The sequence below is a fragment of the Heterodontus francisci genome, chromosome 13 (assembly GCF_036365525.1).
Source record: "Heterodontus francisci isolate sHetFra1 chromosome 13, sHetFra1.hap1, whole genome shotgun sequence".
Taxonomy (NCBI): domain Eukaryota; kingdom Metazoa; phylum Chordata; class Chondrichthyes; order Heterodontiformes; family Heterodontidae; genus Heterodontus; species Heterodontus francisci.
In genome coordinates, this window is record NC_090383.1 from 23,715,494 (window position 1) to 23,733,979 (window position 18,486).

The 18,486-nt window shown below is 41.8% G+C and overlaps 1 protein-coding gene across 1 annotated transcript in view; it reads left to right on the forward strand.

Moving 5' to 3' along the window:
* Window positions 1-553: 553 nt before the first annotated feature.
* Window positions 554-18,486, forward strand: part of gins1 (GINS complex subunit 1 (Psf1 homolog)) — a 28,208-nt gene continuing 10,275 nt past the window's right edge. The window contains exons 1-5 of the mRNA XM_068044526.1: window positions 554-572; window positions 4,275-4,339; window positions 9,157-9,255; window positions 15,177-15,267; window positions 18,148-18,264. Coding sequence (XP_067900627.1) covers window positions 570-572; window positions 4,275-4,339; window positions 9,157-9,255; window positions 15,177-15,267; window positions 18,148-18,264 — 375 coding nt within the window. The 5' untranslated portion in view covers window positions 554-569. The remainder of the gene's footprint in view (window positions 573-4,274; window positions 4,340-9,156; window positions 9,256-15,176; window positions 15,268-18,147; window positions 18,265-18,486) is intronic.

Below are 18,486 nucleotides of genomic sequence, written 5' to 3' on the forward strand. Positions count from 1 at the left end.
TTAAAAATAATCATTCTTATTGGCCTGTTCAAGCTGCCCCACTGTCTTGAAGTCCACTGCCATTATCACTTTATATTATTGACTGTTCACAACCTAAAGTTTTTAAGACTTCTTACACCAAGGCAAAAGAACTGGATTGGAAGAAGTATAACACAAAAGTTGAACCCAAAGCTCTGGAATGAGGGGTTTTGTGATCCCTTAAATCTGAACGCCATGGAATGCAAGTTTAATAAACTCTGACCAATGTCATATCTCTTGAACAAAGATTGATAATTTGTAATAAACAGTTACAAAGTGAATGATAGGCCACGGTGAGCAATGCAATTATCAGTTTTCAGATTGAATTTTCTGGCTGCAGAATTGGGTTCTCAGTATTCTTGCATTATGCCCTTGGTATTTATATTGAGACTGTTTCTGGTCTATTATTGTTTCTTTTATTCAATATTTTTCTACAAAATGGACTGCTTATCTTGTTTGTTTTTTTAAAAAGAGAAAACACCATCTGCAGGGTACCGGAAACAAAAAGACTACTAGAAACATTCAACAGTGAGCATCTGTGAAGAAAATAGATGGTTAATATTTCATTCATTGAAACAGTTCTGAAGGGTCTACATTTGAATTGTTAACTTATCTGTTCTGTTTGCAGATATTTCCCTGGTGAATGTTTACAGCATTTTCTGTTTGTCTTTATCTAGTTTAAATCTTGCACCCTCTGTAAACAAGCTCATCCAAAACTCTGCTGCCCATATACTAACTCAGAGTCCTGTCATCCATCACCCACTTCTAGTCACTGACCTATATTGGTTCCCGGTCCAGGAACGTATCTTTTTTTTAACATTTTCATCATTGTTTACAAATCCATCAATGGCTTCACCCCTCCCTATCTTTAACCAGCTTCTGAAATTTCTGCATCCCTGATTTTCAACACTCGACCATTGATAGCCATGCTTTCAGCTGCTGAGGCCTAAGCTTTGGAATTCCCTGCCTAAACCTCTTGATCTCTCTACCCATCTCTCTCCTCAAAACCTCCCTCTGTGGCCAAGCCTTTGGTCACCTGTCCTAATATCTCATTGTGCCTCAGTGTTGTGTTTGATAATGCTCCTGTGAAGCATCTTGGGGCATTTTCCTATGTTAAAGGTGGTATAGATGCAGTTGTTGTGACATGTCATTGATTTGGTGAGTTTTTCCACAATACAGCTGAATTATGCAAATCCGCAAGCTCACTGGTCTGTGCTGAGTTACCTGAGTAGTCAAAAGTGGCAACGTGGAGACTAAAATTGCCCTAGTTTAGAGAAAGCAAATCAGCCAGAATATCTGATGCTAATCAGAATTTAGTCACCATTGCTTGAAATCCATTTATGGATTTAGGATATAGACAGGATCGGATTTGGGTGTGAATGTCTTTGCAAACAGGTTCGCAAACTTGATGAGGGTCTAACAGTAATGGTCACTTGGGTGAACTGTGAGAGGCCACTTAATGCTTGTGGAGCTCTACTCCAGTAAGAATTCAGCATTTGGAGAGAAAATGATTGTACTTGAAGATAAATTGAAGTAAGTTCTTTTTCCACCGAATGATCATGTAGGACTTAGTGTTTTTACATTCATTGGAATGAACTTGGCCTTGGGTGGTAGCTTAAAACAGGCAATAGCAAATCAGCAACCTGTTCTGCACCCTGCAATTTTGTTTTTTTTCATTGACTGGAATAAAAGGGACAGTAGCAACATGGGTACGAAATTGACTGAGTGACAGGAATTAGAGAGTAGTGGTTAATTAATGTTTTTTGGACCGGAGGAAGGTTTGTAGTGGAGTTCCCCAAGGGTCGGTGTTAGGACCCTTGTTGTTTCTGATATATATTAATGGCCTAGACCTTAGTGTACAGGGCACAATTTCAAAATTTGCAGATGGTGCAAAGCTTGGAAATAATGTGAACTGTGAAAATCGTGTAGAACTTCAAAAGGACATAGACAGGTTGGTGGAATAGGCGTCCAGTGGCAGATGAAATTTATGCAGAGAAGTGTGAAGTGATTCATTTGGTAAGAAGAACGCGGAGAAACCGTATAAAACAAAGGGTGCAATTCTAAAGGGGTTGCAGGAGCAGATGGCCCTGCGTGTACATGTGCATCAATCATTGAAAGTGGCAGGACAGGTTGAGAGAGCGGTTAACAGAACATACCATCCTGAGCTTCATTAGAGTTCAAAAGCAAGGAAATTATATTAAATAAAAACAAGAAATGTTGGATATACTCAGCAGGTCTTGCAGAATCTGTGGAGAGTGAAGCAGAGTTAATATTTCAGGTCAGTGACCCTTCATCAGAACTGGCAAATACTAGAAAATTAAAAGGTTTTAAGCAAGTAAAGCGGGGTGGGGCAAGAGATAACAAAAGAGGAGGTGTTGATAAGACAAGGTCACAGAGAATAACTGACCAGAAGGTCATAGAGCAAAGGTTATGTTAATGGTGTGGTGAAAGATAAGTTATGTTAAACTTGTGTGGAACACCGGTTCGACCTCAATTGGAATATTGTGTCCATTTCTAGGTATCACACTTTAGGAAAGATGTAAGGCATTGGAGAGAGTGCAGGAAAGGTTCACAGGCACGGTTCCAGGGATGAGGGTCTTTAGTTGCGTGGATTGGAGAAGTTAGAACTGTTTTCTTTAGAGAAGAGAAGGTTGAGAGGAGTAAAAACAAGAAGTGCTGGAAATACTCAGCAGGTCTGGCAGCATCTGGAGAGAGTTAACGTTTTTATTTCAGATTTCCAGCATCCTCAGTATTTGCTTTTATTTTAAGCTTGAGAGGAGATTCACTAAAGGTATTCAAAATCACGAGGGGACTGGACAGGGTAGATAAGGAAAAACTGTTCACATTAGTGGAGGGGTGGAGAACAAGACGGCACAGATTTAAGGGAGTTGGCAAAAGAAGCAATGGTGACGGGTACTGCAAGTAATTAGGAAAGCTAATAGAATGTTGTCGTTTATTCCAAAGGGAACTGAATACTAAAGTAGGAAGGTTATGCTTCAGTTATACAGGGCATTGGTGAGATCATATCTGGAGTACTGTGTACAGTATTGGTCTCCTTATTTAAGGAAGGATGTAAAAGCGTTGGAAGCAGTTCAGAGAAGGTTAACTAGACCTATACCTGGAATGGGCAGGTTGTCTTTTGAGGAAAGGTCGGACAGGCTAGGCTTATATCCACTGGAGTTCAGAAGAGTCAGAGGCAACTTGATTGAAGATCCTGAGGAGTCTTGACAGGGTGCATGTGGAAAGGATGTTTCCTCTTGTGGGAGAATCTAGAACTAGGGGTCACTGTTTAAAAATAAGGACTCACCCATTTAAGACCGAGATGAGAATTTTTTTCTCTGAAGGTCGTGAGTCTTTGGAACTCTCTTCCTCAAAAGGCGGTGGCAGCAGAGTCTTTGAATATTTTTAAGGCAGAGGTAGATAGATTCTTGATGAGCAAGGGGGTGAAAGGTTATTGGGGGTAGGCGGGAATGTGGAGTTGAGGTTACTATCAGATTAACGATGACTTTGTTGAATGGCAGAGCAGGCTCGAGAGGCCGAGTGGCCTACTCCTAACTCCTAATTCGTATGTTCTTATGTGACATGAGGAAAAACATTTTCACACAGTGAGTGGTTCGGATCTGGAATATACTATCTGAGCTTGCGGTCAAGGCATTCAAGAGGGAAGTGTATTGTTATCTGAAAGGAAAAAATGTGCAGGGCTACAGGGAGAGGCCGGGGAGTGGCACTAGGTAAACTGCTCTTTCGGAGAACTGGCGCAGACACGACCGGCCAAATGGCCTCCTTCTGTGCTGTAACAATTCTGTGATTCTGGATTGTGGTGTGTAAAACAATTTGACTATTCACTGTTGTCCTTGCCAGGACTTTCAAACATGAAGAAATAGCACTGAAATATATTGGGGTAAGGCTATATGGAGAGATTACAGTGGTATTGTCATCATGTTACTGGACTAGTAATCCAGTGAAAGTGAGTTCAATTTCAACCGTGGCAGTCTGAGGATTTTAAGTTGTGCGTTTAAGGGAAAGCTAGATAGGTACATGAGGGAGAAAGAAATAAAATGATATGCTGAAAATGTTCAGTGAAGTAGGGAAGGTGGAGCAGAAACACCGGCATTGACCAATATGATCGAATGGCCTGTTCTGTTCTGTAAATTCTATCTATCTCATGTTTTTATTAGATTATGACATCTGATTTAAATATGTAAAATGTACTGTAGAAATTTCTGGTTTATTCGAATGAAATCTATTCCTTGTAGGAGGATGGTATCAGACAAGTCCTTGAAGAGATGAAAGCTTTGTATGAACAGAACCAAACTGATGTGTAAGTTTTTTTTTGGAGTATTTTATGCGCTGGTTTGCCTGCTGGAGAGCAGATTAACTTTCCAAATATAACACAGGATAATCCATGAAAATGACAGTACAACTGGTTCTCAACAAATTCAACGGCAGCTTCATGTCTCCTACGAGCTAGAACCTGTACCTTTCCAGAAATCTCCCCTGGCAGAATTTGTGTGACTTGAAAGATTACCAGCTACCTGTACTTTCAGTAATTTTACTGGATTGACTGATTTCACACTATAAAACCATTCTTCAAATTGGCAGAATGTAAACCTCGACCAGAGTTTCCTTTGCAAATGAAAGGAATGGAAATAGCTAAAGTTGCATCAAAAAGTAAATTTAGTAATGCTATTAATTCCAAATATTAAAAGTCAATGTAATGAACAATGCTTATAAGGAGGTTAATAATCCTTTTCACTGACTGAAAAAATTGAATCATCCATCAATGCTGTTAAACTAAGTCCTGAATAATACACAGCAACCGTGCTCTCCTTTCTCTTTTTGTCCAGCACTGAGAACTTGCCCCAGTCAGCATGAATTATTTAAGTCTACAGATCTGATCAATGTCCTGGTTTAATCCATTAAAATTCCTTTTTTAAATTAATCAGAAAATAGGACAATTAAAATTCATTGATCCAAAAGGGTCCATTCAATGATTAAAAGCAAAATACTGCGGATGCGGGAAATCTGAAATAAAAACAAGAAATGCTGGAAATACTCAGCAGGTCTGACAGCATCTGTGGAGAGAGAAGCAGAGTTAACGTTTCAGGTCAGTGACCCTTCAGAACTGGCAAATATTAGAAATGTAAAAGGTTATAAGCAAGTGGGGGTGGGGCAAGAGATAACAAAGGAGAAGGTGTAGATAGGACGAGGTCACAGAATAGACCAGAAGGTCATGGAGCAAAGATATGTTAATGGTGTGTTGAAAGACAAAGCATTAGTACAGAAAGGGTGTTAACGGACTGAAAATTAAACAGCCGCAAGTACAAACATGAAAAAAACAGTGGGTAAGCAAACTGAACAAACTAAAATGAAATAAAATAAAACAAACACAAAAAAAATTTTTTAAAAAGGAAAAAGAAAAAAATAACTGAAAATAAAAGTAAAGTGGGGGGCCTGTCATGCTCTGAAATTATTGAACTCAATGTTCAGTCCGGCAGGCTGTAGTGTGCCTAATCGGTAAATGAGATGCTGTTCCTCGAGCTTGCGTTGATGTTCACTGGAACACTGCAGCAATCCCAGGGTCCATTCAATGATTTGATGCATATGTGATAGCTTAACATAAATTCACATGACCTGGTCAGCAGGAACAGATTGGATTCTGAGAGGCAAAATCCACACCATATAAATATCTATTTCTTCTTCTTGTGTAAATATCCAGACATACAAAATTATTGGCTAGAGGTGACATGTTTTTCAGTGAATAATGGGAACTAGTTTTTCAGAATACAACAAATCTACGCCTTAAAATCCACACTATCATCTTAGCTCTCAGCACCAGCAGTCACTTTGACTTGAGTTTTTGTGTTAAACTTAAATCTCAGCATTTATGGTAGGTTTATAAGCTATCTGCGTATCCATGAGACACGAACTGGAATCGTTCTGAAAGACTGTGCTGTCATCATCAAATCAATGTTATTGCCCCAATTGACTGTTTACATTTTAATTGGTGCTATGTTCTCAATGTACCTAGCCTGATTTTTAACTAAAATTTGCTCCCAAACTATTCACGGGCCAAGTTGATTTGTGATGATGAATACTTGGTTTCTAATCATGGTTTATGTACAAAGGTCGAAGTTTATTTTTCAGGCATGATCAAAATATTCGGGTCACAAGACAACATAACTGCTCTGTATCTACTTTCTCAATAATTTGTGTTACTGGGGACAATAAATGAGCATTGTGAGCAGACTCGGAGTGTTTTTTTTTAAAACTGTCAGTCCATAAGGCAACTAATGTTTTCGTCAAAAAACAGATGAAGTTGCAGGATTTGATCCCCAAAACAGCATTAAAAGGTTTGGAACCTTCCTGTAATAAAAACAGAATTTGAATTGTTCAACAAATGATCCTTGCTTGTTAGCACCTTACTATAGTTTGACAGATTTTTTTTAATATTTGATAGTTTCTTCAAGTTTTGATTTGATCCGTTGGTTGTGGGATCGCTCAGTTCTGTCTATATCATGCTGCATCCGTTGTTTAACATGTATTTAATCCTGAGTTGTAGCTTCATCATTCGGCACCTCTTTTAGGTACACCTGGTGCTGTTCAGGCATGCTCTTCTATTGCTAGGTAATATTCATTCAAAGGACATAGGTGAAGATACAGAGCCAACCTAATTTATATGCTGTTTTCAGGTGTCACTGTTGAATTGAAACTTTTTTAAAAGTTTGTATGCCATAATTTTTTACCTTTTTAATAATCTTGTCAAGAGAATCCAACAGCAATAACTAGTATTTTTATAGCGTCTTTTAACATAGTAAAATGTACCAAGGTGCTTCACAGTAGTGTAATCAGACAGAAATTTCCCAAAAAAGGAGGATTTTGGACACTTGGTTAAAGAGTTAAGTTTTTAAGGATATCTTAAAGATGGAAAGAGGCAGAGAGGTTTAGGGAGGGAATTCCAAAGCTTCAGGCCTGGACAGCTGAAGGTACAGTCACCAATGGCAGAGCATAGGAATTGGGGGTTGGCCAAGAGGCCAGAGTTGGAGGAATGCAGAATTGTCTGGCTGGATCAGGTTACAGAGATGGGAGGAGTAAACCAGACTTCAAGATGGCAGTGAGGCGCTTCAAATGGCATCAATGGTAAAAATTTTGGAACCTTCCTGTAATAAAAACAGAATTTGAATTGTTCGACCAATGATCCTTGCTTATTACTATAGTTGACAGATTTTTTTTTAAATATTTGATAGTTTCTTCATGTTTGTACTCTGTAAACTCTTAAGTAGTTGAACCTCATTGTATGTTTTGAAGGACCAGCTCTGAAATTTATTTCATTTGATTATGATCATTTTGATCGCAATGCTTAATCTAGATAGCATGAAGCTCCACCGTTGGGGGTAAGTAAAGCACTTGGCTTTGCTCCACATTAACTGAGGAGTAGTCACTACAGTAAGTGACATTTTCAAGCTCTATGTGTTTAACTGCAGCCCAGGATTGTGCTGAGACTGGTGAATAAATATTTTACTCTGACCTTCACCTGCCACTGTCACTGGGGGGACTTTGCTGGAACAATTATAGTATAAATCAGGCAGTGTTTTAATTTGGCAACGGTCCTTGAGCACTTGAAACATGTTACTGAACCGTAAATGTAATTTTAATTGTCTTTATAAGTGTCAGCTGTGGCTCAATTGGTAGCATTTACCTCTGAGACAGAAGTTTCTGGGTTCAACTTACTCCAGATCTTGAGCACAACAATCAAGGCTGATACTCCAGCGCAGTACTGAGGGAGTGCTGCACTGCCGGAGGTGCCTTCTTTTGGATGATACGTCAAACTGAGGCCCCATCTGCCCCCTCGGGTCGATGTAAAAGAATCCATGACACTGTTTTGAAGTAGAGCAGGGGAGTACCCTGGTGTCTTGATTAATAGTTGTCCCTCAATCAACACCACAAAAACAGATTTTCTGGTCACTATCACTTTGTTGTTTGTGGGAGCTTACTGTACGCAAATTGGTTGTCATGTTTCTTACATTACAACAGTGACAACATTTCAAAAGTACTACGTTGACTGTAAAATGCTTTGAGACGTCCGATGGTCGTGAAAGAGACTATATAAATTCAAGTGTTTCTTTTTTGATAGCCGCTCAAAACATTCTACATTGGGAAATCTACAATTAAAAATAAATAGTGCTGCACTGGATACAATAATTCAGTTGAGTCTTGATGTTTCTAGGGGCCATAAAGATGAAATAGGCATCAATAAATCTAATAAGGAATTTGGGAGAAACTTCACAGAATCACTGAATTATTACAGCACAGAAGGAGGCCATTTGGCCCATCATGTCTGTACTGCCTCCAAATGAGCAACTCAGCTAGTGCCATTCCCTCGTTTACTCAGGGTAGTTGGAAAGTGAAATTTGCTGCCATAAGGAGTAGTTGAGGTGATGAATAGCATTGACCCCATGTAAGGGGAAGTTAAATAAGTAATTGAGGGGAATGGAACAGAGGTTATGCTGATGCGGTTGGCTGAAGTAGGGTGGGAGGAGGCTTATCTGTTGCTTAAACACCTGCATAGACCATTTGGGCCGAATGACCTTCTGTACTGTAAATTCTATATTAAATATAGCAAGTATAGGTCCTGGTAGCAATCCCTAGCATTAAATTATACTGAATTTTATTAGTTTATTGAAGTAAATCCTTGATATATGTGAGCAACTTTGACCTGGCCAAGTTGCATGCAACATCCAACCTGTGCAGATGGAATTGGCTGGGATAGCAGGAGGTGGTTAGTGTCCATGGTAGTATTGCCAGTGACTGGCAGCATAGGCACATGGATGGGATGGGGTGGAAAGGCTACAAGGCAAGAACATTTTTAATGAGAAAAACTAGTGATCACTGGAGAATTTAGGTTTTGCAATTTGACACCAGATCACAGTCTTGCTCTGCTGGCTGAAATTGCTTGGAGATCTAAGAGTTCTGTGCTGCCCCACTATCATTTTCAACACTTCCATTTGAAGTAAGCTTCTCATTCTATTCTGGAATAAAAAAATGAAGAAAATGTTTAGTTGGCGAATGGTAAAAAGGTTGCAAATGAGGACAGTAATGAAAACAAATCAGTAAAATACTTATTTCATTTTTTTGCAGAAATGAGGCTAAATCTGATGGAAGGACAGATCTAATCCCAACAATCAAGTTTCGTCACTGCTGTTTGCTGAGGAATAAACGCTGTATTTTAGCATACCTGTATGTTAGTGTGTTACTTATAATGGGGGATCCTGTGATTTGTGATTGTATGCTTAATCTTGGCATTTTTGGTTTTCTATTCTTCAGTTCCCCCATATAAGTACGTAAAAGCTTTGTTATCTGACACTTTACCAACCCACAAGCTCTTTTGTCTGGAATTTCTAAAAGCTCCCTAAATAAGTCTCGATTGTAGTAACCGGAATCCATCCAGCACTTCCAGGCATCTCCCAAAGCTCTCCTGGGCCAAGTTTTCCCGAGTGCAGTCAGATGTACTCGGCATTTCTCAGGATTTCTATTCATCTTTACTGTCTCAAGATTTCTCTATTGTACATCATCTTGTACTTTGTATGTAATAATTACTCTTAAAACTAAAACTCTTATATTGTATTGCACTGGTAAGTACACACCCTCTTGGCCAGTCTGGACATAGCACAATTCTTGACTAACTGAAAGGTTTGATTATCCGACACTTCTGGGGTCCTGCATGTGCCAGATAACAAAGCTTTTATCTGTATCTGTAATTATAAGGAAATCATTATAGCACAGCTTGCTACTTTAGTTCCAGATATAAGGCAACGTAAAATATCTGCTACTCTCCAAATATTCCCATTTGACTTTATTCATTTGCACAATTAATGATTGACGTGTTTAAATGTTAACTTATTCTATCTGAATTTGGTTAAATTAGTGACTGTTTTTTGAGCTGCTCATTGCGTCATACTACCTGTGACAAAGGGGCCATCCTCCAACAGGTTATTTTAAAGCACCTTCTTTCCCCATTTTTCTTTTTAGAAAGTAGCTTTTGCTAAGGTACAGTTGCACATGTGTTGGGACATTCTCTGGTATCATCCTAATAAAAGTTCCATGTACCAACACTGCCAAAAATGGCATTTATGTAGCTCCCTTTATAAAAGGAATGTGTAGTATTTTTTGAGGGATGAATACTGAGCAGGAAAAAGAGTTTGGGGATACACTAAAGACCTGGCCAGAGATGGAATTTTACGGGAGTTGAAAGCAGGGAGAAACAGTAACGAGGTGGAATGGATTTAGGAGAGAATTTGGGATTAGTGACTGTAAGATCATTCTTCAGCATTGGAGTAGGGAACAAATCCTAATTGTGAGTCGAAGGAGTATAGGCTGTGGACTGCAGAAGATCATTGAGGTGGAGTGAAACAATGAAAGAATCTAGACATTGACAGTGACATACAGGGAGTCAGTAGAATATGGCCAGGATAGGGGGGTGTGGGATATTGTACAGGAGAGAATATGAACCACAGAGTTCTTGATTAACTGATGCAAATGACTGGTAAAAGTGGAAATAAGAGCGTTCTCTGCTGTATTATTCTAGTAGTGAAGGTGGAAAGCTTTCTTAGATTTTTTTTCCCCCTCCTTCACTTTAGGGAGCATGGCTGACTTCAGTGAATTCAGCATAGACTTAACAGCTGAACCTGGGACAGTCCCCACTTTCAAAGCTCTGTTCTGCCACAGAAACCATACATTTAATTTTCATCCAAATTTCTTTTACATACGGTAGCTGGGTTCCTGTCTACACCAGGACAAGGGCCCCACGATCTTTCCTTTCCCAAGATAGATTAAACTGCCTCCATCAAAAATATGAGTAACCAAGTCAAACTTTACAAGTACATTTTATTTTATTCGTTCATGGGCTGTGTGCATTGCTGGCAAAGCTAGCATTTATTACTCATCCCTAATTGCCCTTGAGAAGGTGGTGGTGAGTCTCCTTGAAATGCTGCAGTCCATGTGGTGTAGGTACACTCACAGTGCTGTTAGGGAGGGAGTTCCAGGATTTTGACCCAGAGACTGAGGGAGCAGCAATATACTTCCAAGTCAGGATGATGCATGATTTGGAGGAGATGGCGGTGTTGCCAGGCACCTGCTGCCCTCCTAAGAGGTTGAGATTGTGGGTTTGGAAGGTGCTGTGGAAGAAGTCTTGACCAGTTGCTGCAGTGCATTATGTAGATCATACATACTGCAGCCATGGTGCACCGGCGATGAAGGGAGTGAATATTTAAGCTGGTAGAAGGGATGCCAATCAAGCAGATTGCTTTGTCCTGAATGCTTCTTGAGTGTATTTGGAGCTGCACTCATCCAGGCAAATGGAGACTATTCCATCATACTCCTGACTTGTGCTTTGTAGATGGTGGAAAGGCTTTGGGGAGTCAGGAGGTAAGTAAGAATTCCCAGCCTCTGACCTGCTTTTGTAACCACAGTATCTATGGGCTGGTCAAAGTTAAGTTTCTGGTCAATGGATGTTGACGATAGGGGAATTCAGTGATGGTAATGCAGTTGATTATCAAGGGGAGGTGTTCAGACTCTATCTTGTTGGAGATGGTCATTGGCTGGCACTTGTGTGACATGAATGTTACTGGTCACTTCAGTCCAAGCCTGAACATGTCTAGGTCTTGCTGCATGCAGGCATAGACTGCTTCATTATTTGATTTGCAAATGGAACTGAACACTTTGCAATCATCAACAAACATCGCTACTTCTGACCTTTGTGATGGAGGAGAGGTCATTGATGAAGCAGGTGAAGATGGTTGGGCCTAGGGCACTACCCTAAGGAACTCCTGCAGCGATGTCCTGGGGCTGAGATGATTGACCTCCAACAACCACACCATTTTCCTTTATGTTAAATATGACTCCAGCCGGTGGAGAGTTTTCCCTTGATTTCCATTGACTTCAATTTTGCTAGGGCTCCTTGATGCCACACTTGGTTAAATGCTGCCTTTATGTCAAGGACAATTAGTCTTCCCCACTCTTTTCTCCCCCCCCCCCCCCCCAAGCTCTGGAATTCAGCTTTTTGTCTATGTTATGGCCAAGTCTGTGTAATGACTTCTGGAAATGAGTGGTCCTGGCAGAGCCCAGACTGAGAATTGGTGGGCGAATTATTGATGAATGCCTTTTGATAACACTGTCAACATCAGCTTCCATCACCTTGCCGATTATTGAGAGTAGGTTGTAATTAGCCGGCGTGGATTTGTCCTGCATTTTGTGGACAGGACATACCTGCAATTTTCCATTTTCAGGTAGATGTCAGTGTTGTAGTTGTACTGAAACAGCTTGGCTAAAAGCTTGGTTCTGGAGCGCAGACATCTCAGCACTATGGCTGGGATGTTGTCAGGGCCTTTGCTGTATGCAGTGCATTCAGCCATTTCTGATATCACGTGGAGTGAATTGTATTGCCTGAATTCTTGCATCTGTGATGGGGACCACAGGAGCTGACCGAGATGGATCATCCACTCGGCATTTCTGGCTGAAGATGTTTGCACATTTGATTTTGTCTTTAGCGGTGACATGCTGGGCTCTGCCATCATTGAGGATCATGACGTTCATGGAGTCTTCTGTTGGTTGTTTTAATTGTCCATGATTCATGACTGGCAGGTCTGCAGAGCTTTGCTCTGATCCATTGGTTGTGGGATCGCTTAGTTCTGTCTATATCATGCTGCATCCGCTGTTTAACATGTATTTAGTCCTGAGTTGTAGTTTCATCATCCGGCACCTCTTTTAGGTACACCTGGTGCTGTTCCTGGCATGCTCTTCTATTGCCAGGTAATGTTCATTCAAAGGACATGGGTGAAGATACAGAGCCAACCTAATTTATATGCTGTTTTCAGGTGTCATTGTTGAATTGAAACCTTTTAAAAAGTTTGTATGCCATCATTTTTACCTTTTTAAAAATCTTGTCAAGAGAATCCAACCGCAACAACTCTTATTTTTATAGCACCGTTTAACATAGTAAAATGTACCAAGGTGCTTCACAGTAGTGTAATCAGACAGAAATTTTCCAAGAAAGGAGGATTTGGGACACTTGGTTAAAGAGCTGTTTTTATGGATGTCTTAAAGATGGAAAGAGGCGGAGAGGTTTAGGGAGGGAATTCCAAAGCTTTGGGCCTAGGCAGCTGAAGGTACAGTCACCAATGGTGGGGCATAGGAACTGGGGGTTGCCCAAGAGGCCAGAGTTGAAGGAACCTAGAATTGTAGGGCTGTATCAGGTTAGAGATGGGGAGGAGCAAACCAGACTTCAAGATAGCAGTGAGATGTTTCAGTTGGCATCAATGGGCTGAATTGTATCAGTGCACTGTGAAAGCGGCGGCCTTCCGACATGGAAGTGCAGCCACACAGCCCCCAAGATATTATGTGGAGGGGGGCTGATCTAAATGAAGGAGGCGGAGCGAACGCCCCCAATGACATAGAGGGGGTGGTTGCCGCGTCTCCGGCAACGGCGTCTAGCGCCATTTTTAAAGGGTTACAAGCCCTTCAGGTAAATCTAAATATTTAAAGTGGTGTTGGAAAATTTTTTATTTCAAATAAAAAATTAAAACATACAGGCCCTTTCCCAACCTCCGCAATGGTGTATTTACTGTCTGTTCTGTTTGCAATGTATTTTACTCCCAGCACGAACTCCGCTCCCCCCAGCCTCTTCACTTTTGCCCTTCAACCCCTTCCCACCATCCCCACAACCGATAGGTATAATTTTCCCTGCTCCCCAACCCTTCTCGCCCTGATAATTTTATTCCTCTCCCCTCCCCACCAGTGTCTCACCTCGGAACTCCAACAGAGTTCCGAAGGCGCGCAAGTCTTGGCCAGTTGGCCGTGAAATCGGCGTGGGATGGCCGCCAGCGGAAGGTATGTTAATTTGCATTTAATTAATGTTCATTTAAATATTTAGATGAAGGCCCCACCAGTGGGCGGGGGGGCGGCACTGAGGCCTCGCTGCCGCCACTACCATCCGGCGTTATCAAAGTCAGGGGTCAAGGCGGACTTCTCCCTACAGAATTTTACTGGCCCCCCCCCCCCCCCCCCCCATGACCCCCAATGTCGAGGAACTCGTAAAATTCAGCCCAATGTTTCTGGAAAAAGGTGGGGGGGGGGTGGGAATTAACTAGACTATAATCCACTGATTGGTCTGGGGGCGTTTGTGTGCTGCTGTCAGGCAAGCACAGGATCAAGACCCCCAGTTAAATAACCTGCCAATATCCACTGCAGTTAGAAGAGCGAGATGTGGAGGGCCTAGGTCTGTGGGCGTTAGTATGAATAGGTGCCTTCCAAAGAGCAGAAATAAGATCAACGTTCAGGCTTAGGCTGATAAGTGGCAAGTAACATTTGTGCCATATAAGTGCCAGGCAGTAACCATCTCTCCCTGACATTCAACAGCATTACCATCGCTGAATTCCCAACCATCAACATCCTGGGAGTCACTATTGACCAGAAACTTAACTGAATGAGCCATATAAATGCTGGAGCAGCAAGAGCAGGTCAGAGACTCTGAATTCTGCGGTGAGTAACTCACCTCTTGACTCCCCCAAAGCCTGTCCACCATCTACAAGGCACAAGTCAGGAGTGTGATCCCAGTTGCCTGAATGAATGCAGCTCCAACAACACTCAAGAAGTTCAAAACCATCCAGGACAAAGCAGCCCACTTGATTAGTATTGCATCCATCACCTTAAAATTTCACTTTCTCCACCACTGGCAGCAATGTGTACCATCTACAAGATGCACTGCAGCAACTCGCCAAGATTTCTTGGGCAGCACCTTCCTAACCCACAACCTCTACCTAGAAGGCCAATGGCAGCAGACACATGGGGCCACCACCACCTGCAAGTTTTCCTCCAAGTCACACGCCGTCCTGACATGGAAATATATCCCTGTTCCTTCACTGTCACTGGGTCAAAGTCCTTGAACTCCCGAACAGCACTGTGGATGCATCTACGCTATGAGGTCTGCTGCAATTAAAGAGGACACTACCACCTCGAGGGCAGTTGGGGTGGACAATAAATGCTGGTCTTGCCAGTGATGCCCACATCCCAATAATGATTTTTTTTTTTAAATGTAAAGGGGGAAAAAACTAGAGGAAAGGGATTGAGCTAAAAGACTTATGAGCCTGTTTTCTCGTCAACAGATATGACCGTTTATTGCGGATTCGATCATTGCGGTGGGAATATGGAAGTGTTCTACCATCAGGAATCCGATTCCACTTTGCTGCTGAGGAGGTAAGACTGCTTTAAAACCGAACCTAAAAATGTGTGAATGAGGAAAAGCCATTCAGCCCATCCAGCTCTCTATCCTCCTAGGAACTTTTAGTGTACCTCTGTAATGTAACTTTGCTTTTTCATGAATCCATGGATATTTCAAAATAGGAAGCCATTCTACACATCATAGCTATTTACTGTAGTTCCGTTTCCCTTATCCCAGGACATTTTAATGTTATGCTGAGCCATTTTAGGCGACCAAAAGCTTGGTTGATGAACCCCATCTCCTATTTTTCACTTGGTATAAATCTTTTAAAATAAAAGTACAAAAACACCTGGGGGATTTAAAGAAAGAACTATTCATAATCATCATTGACCAGATAACTGTAGCATGGGTAGTAGTGACCATCAGATGTCTTTCCTCCCTAATACACCCCACAGTGCTCTCTGTAGCGACTAGGGAAGAACAACAACAGGTAGTAAAATCTGCTGAATGAGAGAATTCAAGTGTAGGTTTATTTTGTCATTTCATGTTTTGGTTCTCCTGAATGGGTGTCCAGTACTATAGGTGCTGCCATGTTCTTTGGGTAGTGCTTTAAACAATTCCTATGTATTTTACACTACAAAAGTGTCACACAGTTAAAAGGTCCTGACACAAACCAGTGAGGTTGAACTAGACTGCTTGCAACCTTGGCATCCTATATGATCCTAAGCTGAGTTTCCAACCCCATATCTCCTCCATCACCCATCACCAAAATCGCCCACTTTTCACCTTAGCCCATCTCTTCTGCTGCTGAAACCTCATCCATACCATTGTTACCATTAAACTCAACTATTCCAATGCTCTGCTGGACCATCTTACCACCTTGCACGGACCATAAACTTGAGCTCATCCAAAGCTCTGCTGCCTGTATCCAAACTTGCACCAAACTCTGTTCACCCATCACCCTGTGCTGTCTGACCTACGTTGACTTCCGGTCCGTCAATGGCTTGATTTTAAATTCTCAGCCTTGTTTTCAAATCCATCCATGGCTTACCTCTCCATGGGCTGGATTTTAAGAGCCCTGCAGCAGGCCACAGGCGAAAGAGCCACTGTGATCTTCAGCACTATTTTCCCTCCCCCCCCCCCCACCCAAAAGAACTTCTTAACATCTGACCTTTAACCCCTCTAACTGCACGAAATTTACAGTTCAATCCTTCCCACCATCCCCTATACCCATTACGTGTATTTGCCCCCACCCCCCGCACTGTCAAATCTACCTCCTCCTCCCCCTCCCACCAGTGTGGCGCCTCGTTACCCCATACGTGGATCTGAAGGCACAGATGTGCCGGCCGCCGCACCAAAGATTGTGGCAAGCCCTCAAGGTCTCAGGTAAGTATATATTAATTTGAATATTTAAATTATGGGCCCCGTCACCCAGCAGCGGAGATGAGGGGCCGCCTCAGAGCCTGGCCCCCGCCGGGAGGATCGGACTGGGCCCTCAGAGATCCGTGATGGGCCTCATCCGGAGACATCTTCCTGTCCCTCTGCCATGGAACCCGACGTCTGGGGGAGAACAAGATCCAGCCCCATATCTCTGTAACCTCCTCCAACTCTACAGCCCTCCAAGAACTCTGCATTCCACCAATTCTGGCCTTTTGCTTACCCTCTATTTTCTTCGCTCCATGATTGAGCTGCTTAGACCCTACGTTCTGCAATTCTTTCCTTACCCTCTCAACCTTCTTCAATACACTCCTTAAAAACGTTTAAGCTTTCAAGCTTTTAATCACCTGCCCTAATATCTCCTTACTTGGCTCAGTGTCAAATTTTGTTTGATAATTGCTTCTGTGAAGTGCCTGATGACATTTTACTACATTAAAGGTGCCATATAAATTCCTGTTGTTCAGTTTTAATAAAGGGAAATGATGGTATCTTAGGTAATCCAGAGACCTTGGCTAATAATCCAGGAAACATGTGACCATGTAGCTGTCAGGATTGTTGTAAAACCCAACTGGTTCACTAATGTTCTTACTTTAGGAAAGGAAGCCTGGCATTCTTCCCCAGTCAGGCCTATATGTGACTCCAGTTCCACACCAATGACCAACATGGTTGACTCTGAGGTGGCCAAGCAAGCCACTCAAACCACTACAAAAAAGAAACTTGCAATAGTTCAAAAAAGTCCACCACCACCTTCTTGAGGGCAGCTAGGGCTGGGCAATATATGCTTACCTTGCCAGCGCTGGATAGGCTAGGGTTGTTTTCCTTAGAGCAGAGAAGGCTGAAGGGGGACCTGATTGAGGTATACAAAATTATGAGGGGCATTGATAGGATACATAGGAAGAAATTTTTTCCCTTAGCGGAGGGGTCAATAACCGGGGGCATAGATTTAAGGTAAGGGGCAGGAGGTTTAGAGGGGATTTGAAGAAAAATGTTTTCACCCAGAGGGTGGTTGGAATCTGGAACACACTTCCTGAAGGGGTGGTACAGGCAGGAACCCTCACAACATTTAAGAAGTATTTAGATGAACACTTGAAACACCACAGCATACAAGGCTATGAGCCAAATGCTGGAAAATGGGATTAGAATAGATAGGTGCTTGATAGCCAGTTCAGACACGGAGGGCTGGAGGGCCTGTTTCTGTGCTGTATAACTCTATGACACCCATATCTCAGGAATGAATTAAATGTCTGTCACTAATAGCTAATGACACAAAGCAGAACTTTTGGATTTGTTTAAGAAGGTGTTTTGTTTTTGTTTTTAACAAGTAAAATGTCCAAATGTTGGTTTTTGAGGATTCCGAGTGCAAAGGATTCATTTTGCTGGGTGGTTTTCCTGAGGTTTTCTTCTTAGCATTGCTATTCCTTGAAATATTCAGTTTCCGGCATTCCTTTGCATTAGCTTTGATTCTTTCTTCACTGCAGACTGAATGGTTCAACCAGTACAAAAAGTCACTTGCCACATACATGAGGTCCATTGGAGGAGATGAAGGGCTGGACATAACTCAAGATATGAAACCTCCAAAAAGTCTGTTTATTGAGGTAAGTATTGTAACTTGAGTTTAGTGATCAGTTCACACAGGCCAACTGGATATTTACAGTGATTTTGATGCATGCAGCTCCTGAAGAAGTGTACTTGATAGGCACCCATTTCTAATACTAATATAAGATGGTGTGTTGTCTACTGAACTGATTCATCAGAATTCTTGAATGAATCTGCATGTGAGGCAGTGACAAATTGTCACTTGAATGTGATGCTGAAAA